This window comes from Apus apus, chromosome 5, assembly GCF_020740795.1.
Source record: "Apus apus isolate bApuApu2 chromosome 5, bApuApu2.pri.cur, whole genome shotgun sequence".
NCBI lineage: Eukaryota > Metazoa > Chordata > Aves > Apodiformes > Apodidae > Apus > Apus apus.
This window is the reverse complement of record NC_067286.1, coordinates 29212673-29225115: the sequence shown is the minus strand read 5'-3', so window position 1 is coordinate 29225115 and position 12443 is coordinate 29212673. Positions and strand designations below refer to the sequence as shown.

At 38.7% G+C, this 12443-nt stretch overlaps 1 protein-coding gene across 6 annotated transcripts in view; it reads left to right on the top strand.

Moving 5' to 3' along the window:
- Nucleotides 1-12443, top strand: part of SIPA1L1 (signal induced proliferation associated 1 like 1) — a 202743-nt gene that overhangs the window by 119013 nt on the left and 71287 nt on the right. For all 6 annotated transcript variants that reach the window (XM_051620671.1, XM_051620673.1, XM_051620676.1 and 3 more), the window contains one exon: nt 7087-8907. In XM_051620671.1, the coding sequence (XP_051476631.1) occupies nt 7410-8907 (1498 nt within the window). In that variant the 5' untranslated portion in view covers nt 7087-7409. The remainder of the gene's footprint in view (nt 1-7086; nt 8908-12443) is intronic.

The following is a 12443-nucleotide window of genomic DNA, read 5'->3' as shown; positions in this document are numbered from 1 at the left end:
AGCTGATATGTTACTCTGTGGAGGTTTGGGAGCTGGATGACTTTCATGTAGGCAGCAGAAGCATCCCCTTGCAGTTCTTTTGCCAAATCATGAGTTTGTGGAGAAGCAACTGCCATGATACAGTGAAGTAATAAAACAGTGTTGGGAAAATATTTGGAACACTATCAAAGTTGTGTTTATATTTTTTTAATATTCCTGTTACCATATTATTGAGACAGTCCAACACCTGTCAAAAAAATTGGTTTGAATTGCACTCCAAAAGACTTAGAAGCAGGTGGAAGTCTAGAGGTAATAGGTTAGACACACTCCTTATCCCCTTTCCTAACCGAGGTCTCTCACCCAACACTGATTGTGGGATGTTGTGAGACATGTGATGCCACTAGTGCACCAATGCAGCCAGCAGGAATGTAGCCAGTGATGCAGCACAGAGACCACAGGCTGAGCTCTGTATTGGTACCAAAGCTGAGACAGAAACAAACTTCGGTCTGAGCTCGTGGAGGAGGATGTTGTATGAGCCTTTTTGCTATGGAAGTGTGAGCGAGAATGCAAACCTCAGGAAAATGTCTGTGATGCTTATTGTGATGTGGGGCAATTATGCTGAACTCTACCCATGCCAGCAAGTATCAGCCCATTCACTTTTGGATTAGTTTCTTGGTCTGTATTTTGTTTGGTTTGGTTTTGGTTTGTGACTATTCATAGGTCAGTCTCACAGTATCATATGCTAGGCATTGATTAACTCTGGCAATTTGCAGATGAGTAACTTCTACAAGGGGCCACACACCAGAGAGAGCAGTCTGTTTCTAGAATCATTACCCAGGAATGCAGTATATCCACAGCTAGAAACTGAAAAACAAACACAGAAGAGAAACATATCCTTAAAAAAATAGGGGGTGCATGAGTAAGTGGAATTCCTTTGTGGTCACTAAAAATGGACTTTTTTCAGAGATGGTATCTGGGAGCTAGATTTTCTTCATCTTTTGGCACTTGTTTGGAGTTGCTTCCTAGAGAGCAAGCACTGCTTTAAAAAAATAAACTATTGCTGTTAACAATCTCATTCCAGGAATAGAATACAGTATGACTAGTCAAAGTCTTTTTTTCAGATCCTCTAAGTTAGCTTCCAGGAAAGAGACTCTGCATTTAGTTAACTACATGAGTGACACTGGTACCAACACGGAACATGAGTGTTGAAGTGGGAATGACAACGTGCAGTGCCTTTTCTCTTTCTCAGTTAAAAGGAATTTTAAAGGGCTTGTGTCTTGTACACTTGAGTATTGTGATATCCTTGACTAATGGGTACAAAGTTGTTGTGAAAACAGGACACAATTCTGGCTTCAGATATTGTAGTGTTTACATGGAAAAAAATGAGTGGGAGACCATAACGGAGCAAAATGTGCTGAAATGCACAGGTAGGAGATTACTGTCCCCCGTGTTCCTGTATCTGTCTCGGTTTGATAGCTTGTATTATGCTTCATTTACCACTCTGTTATGTCATGAACATTTTACTACCGATGGCAAGTGAGTATGATTATTGAGTGTGACTTTATGGTCTTCTGCACAGGGGGGGCAGCTGATTCTCTGTGCTCTGAGACAACTGATGGTTTATGACTGGTTAGCAGGGCTCAAAACCTGAGAGTGCAAATTCTGCTGAGTGCCACAGCACAGGAGCTCAACCTCAACACCCTTCTCTAGTGCTTGCACACCCTCTGGCTGTTTCACCATGTGCCAGATTAACCTTGTGTTTGCCTGTAGAAAGGCATACTACAAGAGTGCAGAAACTGATGGTAGTAATTTATACTAATTACTATTACATCTTAAAACCAGTGTAACCTGGCCTAAATTCACGTATTTCAGCATGAGCTACTTGAGAGACAATGAGGTTAAGAATAAAGCGCTATTAAACCTCAGCAGATCAGTGCAGGTGGTTGTTGTGTAAATGACAACAGATGGCTCTCTGTTTCCTTCTGAGGGTTAGGAAGCAAGGAAACATTTAGAGAAAAAGGCAGAAACACAGACTTGATTACATGTAGATTGGTGGCAAATTTTGTAGGTAACATAAATTGGGAAGGTGAAGAGAGGAGAAGGAGAAATGAGGGAATCTGTCTTTCACCCTATTCAGAGCTGACAGTTCTAACAAATTCAGTTAACACAAAACCAGCAGTTCTAACTATAACAAAAAAACCCCTGATAAGCTAGTAAAATACCAAATATTCTTGAAGTAGCTTTTCAGTTGATAAAAACTTCCACTTAAGGAAGAACCTTTTAACTTTAATCCTGGGAAGAAAAGGAAAAAGTTAATAATTAACCACGTAAAGCTAAGTCTTTCTGAAGATTCAATTGAATTTTTCTTCTCTGGGGAATGCATTTTCTGAAATCAGACATTATTTTGTACATATAATAACGGGCTGATAAATTAACGTTTCTTTCCTGGGATTTGATCTCTGTTATAATCATGGTATGAATTTGTGACAGAAATAGACAAAGCTTTAATACATAAAATGTCTTTTGTTCTCACTTATTTGCTGGTTTCAGAAGGTCTGCTAGTTTTCAGGTTTTATGATGATGCCATTTCTTTTTCCAGTAGAAGTTTACCAGGGTTACTGTCAGTAACATTTGTGTTTTTTGCACTGAGTTTCCTAGCGGGCTAAATTTAAATAAACCCTGTAGAATAGAGATTATTTCATAGAATCACAGAATAGTTAAGGTTGAAAGACTTAAAAAATCATCAGGTTCCAAATTCCCAGCTATAAGCAGGGACACCTCACACTAGATCAGGCTGCACAGAGCCTCATCCAACCTGGCCTTAAGCATCTCCAGGGAAGGGGCCTTCCACAACCTCCCTGAGCAGCCTATTCCAGCACCTTACTACTCTCATGGTGAATAATTTCTTCTTGATGTCTAACCTAAGTCTCCCCTCTTTCAGTTTAAAACCATTACCCCTTGTCTTATCACTGCTCCCTCTGGTGAAAAACCCCTCCCCAGCTTTCCTGTAGCCCCTTTCAAGTACTGGAAGGCTGCTATAAGGTCTCCCCAGAGCCTTCTCTTCTCCAGGCTGAACAGCCCCAACTCCCTCAGCAGAGCTGCTCCATCCAGCCCTTTGATCATCTTGGTGGCCCTGCTCTGGACCCTCTCCAACAGCTCCCATGTCTTTCCTGTGCTGAGGGCACCAGAGCTGTACCCAGTACTCCAGGTGGGGTCTCACCAGAGCAGAGGGGCAGAATCACCTCCCTGGCCCTGCTGGCCACACTTCTTTTGATGCGGCCCAGGATGCAGTTGCATCAGGCTTGATCTCCTTTTTTCCATTTATCTGAACAAGTAGATGTTGAATCACCTTATTTGGCTACCTGAACCAATGATAGAGACTGATTAGTGTGCTGTTGTTGTTTTACTATTCTGAGCTGATTTGAGTGAGACGTTTCCTCTTAATCAACTGCTTGTATTTGCTTTGTTTAAAGGCCTCTGGATGAAGTCTTGAATTCTTCATTTTCCTGGGGGCTAACTTCAGTCATGAGGAATAATAAATCAAGATCTGTTGACTTACCTGCTTTTTCAACATGACATAGGGTAGCAAAACTGTCTTTGGCTTAATCTACAAGGATCTTTTAGTTTGATCAGAATGGTCCATCGTCCTGTGGCTAGAACCCCAGTTTTGGAGGAGGGAGCAAAGTGATGAAAGAGCTATAAATAGAAAGGGAAAGAATGAAAACAAGTTAGTTTATTCTCAATTTAAACTGAGCTACAGATATTAAGTACTCTAAATAAACTTTTGTCCTAAGGATTTGAGACCCATTTTGAACAGATCCTTGGCTTGCTTTACTGGTTATTGTGTGCAATCTGATAAGCAGATCATGGGTTTTCCAAGCTTGATCTCTTAACTGCTTTTTAATTTATGTAATCAGTACTAAATTTAAATGTATCGCTTTTGCAAGTTTTTGCATGTGCTTTTTGTTTATGACTTGTTTTATATGTAGGAGTTAATCTGGGTTGGTTTTTTTGCTTCCTCAATAAGATTAATTGGAAGGGCATAGATTTCCCTGGTTACGCTGTTTTTTCCTCACCATATTCTGTTCATATATATATTTATTTATAGTTGTACCTTGAATTGTATTTTTTCTGTATTGAAGTAGTAACAAAATAGGAGTTATTTTTCACAATTAGTCTGTCATCTTTTGAAGCAGATACCATGCTGTTTTGTAGTTGTACCTAATTTTAATATATATTCTATGGTAGCAATTCTACTACTTAATATTTCACTTTCTGCAGGCTTTTAAGTTCATAATATTATCTGGTTATCGGTAACTGACGGTCGTTTAAATCACCCATGGTTCACCCTGTCTTTAATGCATTTATGTTTTGCAAGTAATGAATATGTGAAAACGGTAAAGCGCAAATTGCCATTATTATTCCTTTTCCATTAAATCTGATGACCAATGTACTTGGGAGTACTCGAGGAGTTTTTAATGTTATTATAGCTAACATTCTCACTTTGTTTTGCTTAGAGCTAATGAAACCTTTTTGACCAGACTGCTAGGTGTCAAATTAGACACGGGGGTAGGAAGTCCTAGGGAAACAACAAAAGATGGGATGGGTTATTACAGTCTCCAAAAAACTTGACTTAAGTGATTTCTTTTGTGTTAAAATATACACAGGCAATGGTGGGATGCAGTTCTTCAGAGTATGATATCACCTATTACCTCAATCATTTATTGCCTGTATTCCAGCTGCTATAGTAGATGAAGTAGGACAGTTGCAGAAACCTGCAGAACATGAGAACAGCTGGTCGTCAGAGTAAGACATCCTTAATGCTGAGTCAGGAACACAGAAAGTATTTCCTTTGGAAAATGTACTGTATAGTCACGTAACTGATGACTGTGCCGTACATAAAACAGGTCAAGAATAAAATCCACAGAGCACTTTTTTTAAAAAAATTGTGTTATATAGATACATATCTTTGTTTAGGATTGTTGTCCCTGGAATTTTTTAAGATAAGAAGATAATTTAGGGGGATGACAGTGATACCCTGGTAGCATTAGGATGTTGATAGGATTAACACCACGCTTGGGAATTTTTTAGAGCTGCTGCATGAACTTCTGCCCTTGAGTTAATGAGAAACTTGTACTAGTAGGTTATCTGTTTCTGTAAGGATGAGCACTTGTGGGGGAGGAAATACATACTTGGCTTTCAGGGATATTGATGGTGGAAGAGGAATGGTGAGGGACAGAAGTCTTAGGTTTCACTGCAGGCTATGACAAGGAGCGTGTGCTACTTGTCACTTGTACTTCTGCCTGTGTGGTGTTCCACCCTTGACTGATTCTTCGTTGCTATCCCTTTTAGCCAGTCTACCTCCTGCCCTTAAATCTTTACCGGTTTTCATTCTATTTCCCTTCCATTCTTTCTGCAAAAGCAAGTCCCTATAGCCCTTCAGAAAGGACTATGCAGTGTTCCCATTTCACAGAGCATATTGCGTGAATGACACTTGCTTTGGCCGTGTTGAAAAGCACAGATAGAGCATTAGGTGACGTGATGGCGCATGACGTTTGCATTTTGCCTTCCGTCATCTGATTTGTGCGTGAAGTTGTTTCATCAACTTGATCAGCTCTTAGACTGAAGTGTGGTTGAAATTTATAAAAAGTTACAGCTGAAAATTCAGTAGTATTGCAACAGCCACATGGATAGACCACCTTTCCAAAGTTATTCTAATTATATATAGGTAGAAAAAAGTATTGTTTCAGCAGCATCACAGTAGCAGAATTAGAAGGAAGGTAGCTGCACTTATGTACATGGTTGTCCAAATACAGTAATACACTAGATCACTTGTTACATGTGATGCAGTCAGTTTTCATTTGAAGTACTCCTTGTATGTTCAGCTTTATATAAAAAGCACCTGTTTCAAAGAGGTGCTGTCTATGGTGAGTGAAGTTAAAACATGCTGCTTTTGGAGGCACAAAGTGCCTTGGCTTGATATTTAATTAGTGTGGAGCAAAGTTATCCATAGTTTTGAGAAGAGACTGGTTTCCCAGAAAGCCTTGTTTTGTAGACAATACTGTATTGTCAATGCAGTGCTGGTTCAGCAGCATCTCTCTGCACATGGTTGGCAAATATTTAAAGGCCACGTTTTGTGTAATTGGTTCAGCCTTTGAAAATTATTAACTTCTTTGTGTTAAAGGATGTAGACAGCAATGCAAGATTTTATCTTGACAGTCTCATGCTTTTGTCTTCTACCAGCAATGATGTATTTGTGGATTATTTTTTTGTTTTGCTCCTCAAAGGGTACTATAAGAAATGCTTTGTAATCACTTTGGTACTGATGAGATATGGGAAAGAGTTTAATTTCCATGACTTTGTAAAGCTGTATTGTACAGGAGCTGTAGCAGGCAATATCTTGTTAGCCAGGGAAATAACAAACTTTTCATACCAAGCTATTTAAAGTATGTGTTTCTATGTTGCTTTAGTCTTTTTATATGTTGTGAAATCTGGACAGAGGCACTACATGCTTTCAGGACTACCCACCTAATGTGCCAATAAGACTGTGTAGAAAAGAATAAATGTCATTGACAGCCATTTTCTCTATGATAATTCTGTAATCTTTTTGCTAATTAGCTTCCCTTTTTTTGTTAGCATACCATATACCATGTTAATGGAAAAGTTGAATAGGCATTGTTAATATCTAATTGCAACTAAGGATGTATGACTTGTCAATGGTAATTTCTTCAACGTGTTTATAAACAGAATTTGGAGTCCTGAGCTGGATCCTCTACAGTTTCTGCAGGAGATACATGCTGTATGTGTCTTCCAGCTAAGGAAACTAGCTCCCTACTTGTGCTTTGTAAAACTGTCCACTAACCTAACTAAAAAGTATCGCTCATCAGTTAATAAGGAGAACATTGTGTTTAGATGTGAAATCCAAATGTAAAAGTAATTTTTCAGAACGCAAGCCAACAATACCTAGAAAACTCCACACCACTGTATAATACAACTTTGCATTTTTCAGATGATGGTCAACAAGATTTAAAAGCATGTTTGTTAGAAATATTTATTCTGTAAGTTATATATTATTAATGCTTTTATGTCCTTTGTTCTCTGTTCTAGGCTTAAAAGAACCACAAGCGATTGGATTACAACTCTGACATTTTGGAGTGCAAGTGATGTTAAAACAGTTTGAATGTATTGGACCATGGCTGCTTCTTAAAATGCAAAAGTCAAGGGAAATTATTGCACATCTAAACCTACTGAATATCTGAGTTTTCTAGACATCCTGCATTTAACTGTGTCCCTAAATGTCCATGATTAAGATCTCATGCAACCATTGTACATTTTGGAGACTATTCTCCAAAAGAGGACAGTACATGTAAAAAGCAGAGATGACTGTGTTTTCTCGTGGAACTTACTAAGGTTGAACATACTGAAAGATCATGACCAGCTTGAAGCGGTCCCAGACTGAAAGGGCTGTTGCCACTGGGGTATCAGTTGGAACAGATGGCACCTCAAAAGTCCACTCAGATGACTTTTATATGAGGCGCTTCAGGTCACAGAATGGCAGCTTAGGATCTGCAGTCATGGCACCAGTTGGACCTCCTCGCAATGAAAGTTCCCATCACGTTACCTCTACTCCTGGAGTCCCTAAAATGGGGGTCAGGGCAAGAATTGCTGATTGGCCCCCAAGGAAGGAGAACATCAAGGAAACTAGCAGGTCTAGTCAAGATATCGAAACATCAAGTTGCCTTGACAGCATGTCTTCTAAAAGCAGTCCTGGGAGTCAGGGAAGCTCTGTTAACCTGAATGCTAGTGATTCTGTCATGTTAAAGAGCATCCAGAGCACACTTAAAAGCAAGACCAGACAATCTGAGAATCTAGACTCCAGGTTTCTAACACCTGACGGCTACCCCAGTTCCCCAAGGAAAGCTCTTCGCAGAATAAGACAGCGCAGCAACAGCGACATTACCATAAGTGAGCTTGATGTGGATAGTTTTGATGAATGTATTTCACCAACTTTTAAATCAGGACCATCTCTGCACAGGGAGTATGGCAGCACATCTTCCATAGATAAGCAGGGAACTTCAGGGGAAAGTTTTTTTGACTTATTGAAGGGCTATAAAGATGAGAAGTCTGATCAGAGAAGCCCAGCCACAACTAAGCTCAGTGAACTCCTGATTGCCAGTGGAAGCAAGGGTTCAGGATTCTCTCTAGATGTGATAGATGGACCTATTACTCAAAGGGAAAACCTGAGACTCTTTAAGGAAAGGGAGAAGCCACTGAAGAGACGCTCAAAATCGGAGACAGGAGATTCATCCATTTTTCGTAAGCTGCGCAATGCCAAAGGTGAAGGGGAGCTTGGGAAGTCTTCAGATCTTGAAGATAACAGGTCAGAAGATAGTATCAAGCCTTGGACTTGTCCAAAGTGTTTTGCTCATTATGATGTACAGAGTATTTTATTTGATTTAAATGAAGCGGCAATCAACAGGCACAATGTTATTAAAAGAAGGAACACAACCACAGGTGCATCTGCTGCTGCTGTGGCATCACTGGTCTCTGGACCCTTGTCCCATTCTGCAAGTTTCAATTCTCCAATGGGCAGCACTGAAGACCTGAATTCAAAAGGAAGTCTCAATATGGACCAGGGGGATGATAAAAGCAATGAACTTGTGATGAGTTGCCCTTATTTTCGTAATGAGATAGGTGGGGAAGGGGAGAGGAAGATCAGTCTTTCCAAATCTAATTCAGGTTCCTTCAGTGGATGTGAAAGTGCCTCATTTGAGTCAACTCTGAGTTCTCATTGCACGAATGCTGGAGTAGCAGTTCTGGAAGTTCCCAAGGAGAATCTGATTTTGCATCTAGACAGAGTGAAAAGATACATCGTTGAACATGTAGACCTTGGAGCATATTATTATAGAAAGTTCTTCTATCAGAAAGGTAGGTACATTTTATTTCTTGTTTCTTGTTGTGTTGTGGTAATGTTTTTTTGTTTTACCAACATAAAAAATTCAGCTGATATATAGTATTTACAAGAATTATGTAATTTTTATCATCAGTGCTTAAACACGATGTATTTTGTCAAACAGTACATGGTATGTCTGATAGTCTTTCATAGTGTTGAAGTAAAAAAAGTTTATTATTTTAGTATTGATATACATAACAATTAACAATGGCTACAAATTATAAATGTCCTGAAACACTGCTTTGGTATCTGTGAGAGTGGGCAAGAGCTGGCACTTGAAATATTAAAATAATAAAATCCTAAAATAGGAGAACTTTCTTCTCTCCACATCAAGAACTGATGTACTGAGGATTTAATGGAATGTGCAGCTTGGAAAGTTAGCATCTTTGGACACTTTAGTATCTTAATCATTAATTTCAGAACTTTTTAAAAATTTAAGTCAATAATAGATAAAAATCTGTATTACTATTTTCATTATAGCCATCATTCTAGAAAGAAACTTCTAATTTGTCAGATTCTGCAGAAGTAAACTATCCCTTTATATACGTATATATACACATATGTGTTGCAATGTACATTTCTCTTATCACATAGTTCTACTTAAACCAAGGATTATAATTTCCATTGGAGGTATGCTGGAAAAAGGATCAGACCTAAGCTTTTTGACTTAAACATGCAAAACCCAAACATTACTCACCTGCCTCCCTCCCCAAAATTATGATGGCACTGATATGCAGATCTTGTCTCTTCTTTGTGATACTGGAAATAATCAAAAGGAATGTGGCCTAAAGTTCTCTTAACTTTAGAAGTTCTGTCTGCAGGATTGCATGCTTTACTATGGTATCTCCAGCTGGATAGAACTGGTCTAATGACTGACCTGAAGAGTGTTTGTTCCTTAGCTACCAGATCAGGACTGGGTTTCATCTCTTTAGTGAAAGTAGCTTAGAAGAGCTTGTTTCCTGTGGATTAAAGTAACAGGGATGCCTGTTTGAAATAAGTGGATGGTCGGTTAAAAAAAAACACTTCAGCTTGTTAACTGTGTGTTATAGCTAATAATCTCATCTCCCATTTTTGCCTCTTCCCAGCATTGGCCTTTGGTTGGGTGGCTCTTTTCACACTTCCCGTAGTCTTCTCTTTCTACACCCTTTCTAGGGCAGCCTGTGCTACATTGTTTTTTGAGAGTGCTAATCACATCCTTTGGAGAGAAAGAAGTGAGGAAACATACTGGTTTCCCAAGAACAGTAAGCCAGATGTGCAATATGAGGTATGTTTGGAGGGGGCAGCCCGAGATTAAAGACCTTTCCGTGCGATTATGTTCCTATCTGCCTCCCTCCGGAACAATTTGATTCCTTATCACTCCGGTGAGTTTTGCAATCAGCAACTAAAGGTGCAGTTTCATGTTACAGATGACCTGATTTAACAGCATTTCAGCAATGAAAAGAGAAAACTTAATTCCTTCCCTTCCTTTTACTGTTTTTTTTTGTTTTCTCAAACTGGCTCGATCAGCCAGTTCAGTTTACTAACCAAGCAGAAATGTTGCCATCACAATAAATTTACTTTTTATTGCTTCGTTATTTCTCTCCAGTGTCAGTGAGTCAAATCAGCTTTTCTTGCAGTCAGAGAAGTGCCAGACCCTAGTGCCAGGTAAGCAGTGAGAATTAACATCAGAAGGAAGGAGGTGTTTCAGCCCTTAGGCAACAGCAGTTTATTAGTTTAGCTTATCCTTAAGGGAAACCACACCCTCATGCTACTGTAGTGCCACTCACTGTTGTATCTCCACATCTTTCTAGTCGTAATTAAGATGAATTAGATATAATTGACATAACCTAATCCTAAGGGTATTGGTGAGGGGTAACTAGATATAAAAGTGTCAGTATGTGTATGGAGTGTATTTGGAGGGAGAGAAGAAGCTGTAATTTTTTTCCTTAAGAACTAAAACTGGATTTTAAATTCACTGTGCTTGTGTTCAGTCCAACAGACACAAACCAGAGTCACTGTTCCTACCAGAGATCTGGGTCTGAGAAGAGTTATAAAAGAGGCATCATCAGATATGCTCAAACCCCACAGTTCAACATGTGCCCAGCACATTTTGCTGGCCACCCAGTCTTTCCCCAGGCAAACTTTAGGCTAATCTGAAGAGATGGGATAGTGATAAAACCTAAAGCAGCATAATAAGACAGTAAAAATCAAAGTAGTAAGTTGTAATTGGAAGTTTAGATAACATAAAACAAGTAATGATACAGAAACTTCCTTGTTTGAAGAGGAGGTTGGGATGTAATAAATTGAATAGATGGTGATAAAAGAGAGTTTTGGTGGAATCAGTTAGTCAAGTCAGCGGGCCTTTAGTTGTTTTGTATGTCTTCAAAGTATGAAGCAAAGAATTTTGATTCAGCAACGATACATTTAAGAGATTTCAAACCAGGAGAAATTCACAGAATTGGAGAAGATCTTGAAAAGTATAAAAAGCAGCAACCCAGAGAACTGTAATATTTTAGTTTGTTTTCATTCCAAGTTGAAATAAAGCATGTAATTTGTGCCTATATCAACAAAGAACTGCCAGTTAAAAATTATTAATTATGTCAGTCAGCATGGTTTAATGAAAAATAGGTCTTGTCACAAAACAACCCCTCCACATACTGTTCATCTTTTATGTCTTAAAAAGAAAAAGAATGAAAGCCATTGCATTGAGCTCATCCATTTTAGTTTCCTCAAGGTAATTTGGTGAGATGCTGATGATGACTTGACTGAAATCTTTAATTATATTGAACTAATAGCTCATTTTTTTTACAGCTATTGTTCCTTGGATGATAGGTGCATCTCATATTTTAGCAGTGTAAGGGGGAAGGTATCACTGAGCTGGAGTATTGCTGACATGGTCCAAATTAATTAAAAATATTTATTGAGTGTCAATTATTTATAAGCATGTGACATTTATGGATGAGTCTTGGGTAAGTTCATCAGTGAATGCAGAGGGATGTGAATTTGTTTGTAAAGAAAATAATGAGGTGAAATCAACATATAACTTGACCCTTTCAGCTGTTGGTTAATAATATTCTTGCCTGGTGTCCAGACTTCTAAATGTGAAAATACTGGTGGAGACTGGTGGAATTTTAGTAGAGGTTAGAAGAATGGTACAACTATTGGGAAAAATAACTTTATAACAAGGTTCTGAGGGCTGAATTCAGCTTCTCTGTATCTGAGCTGATTATGTGGACTCCCTTTGTGTACTTGGAGAGAACTGAATCTTGAAGGATGATAGAGACTCCCTCAGTTCATTATGAAAGGTTCATAGACAGGTAACTCACATGTTTATAGTTACAGGAGAGGAATGTTACTCTTCTATTGCAAAAGATCTATTTGCAAGGGGACTATTTAAAGGTGTATTTAAAAAGATGTATTTGGTAGTGGGACTTATCATTAGGAGTTTTAACTCTAGACGTTTATAAACACAGAGGTGTGTGGTAATGTAATGCTAAAAAAGTAGGGGCTGGGAAGCCAGCACAAGAACAAA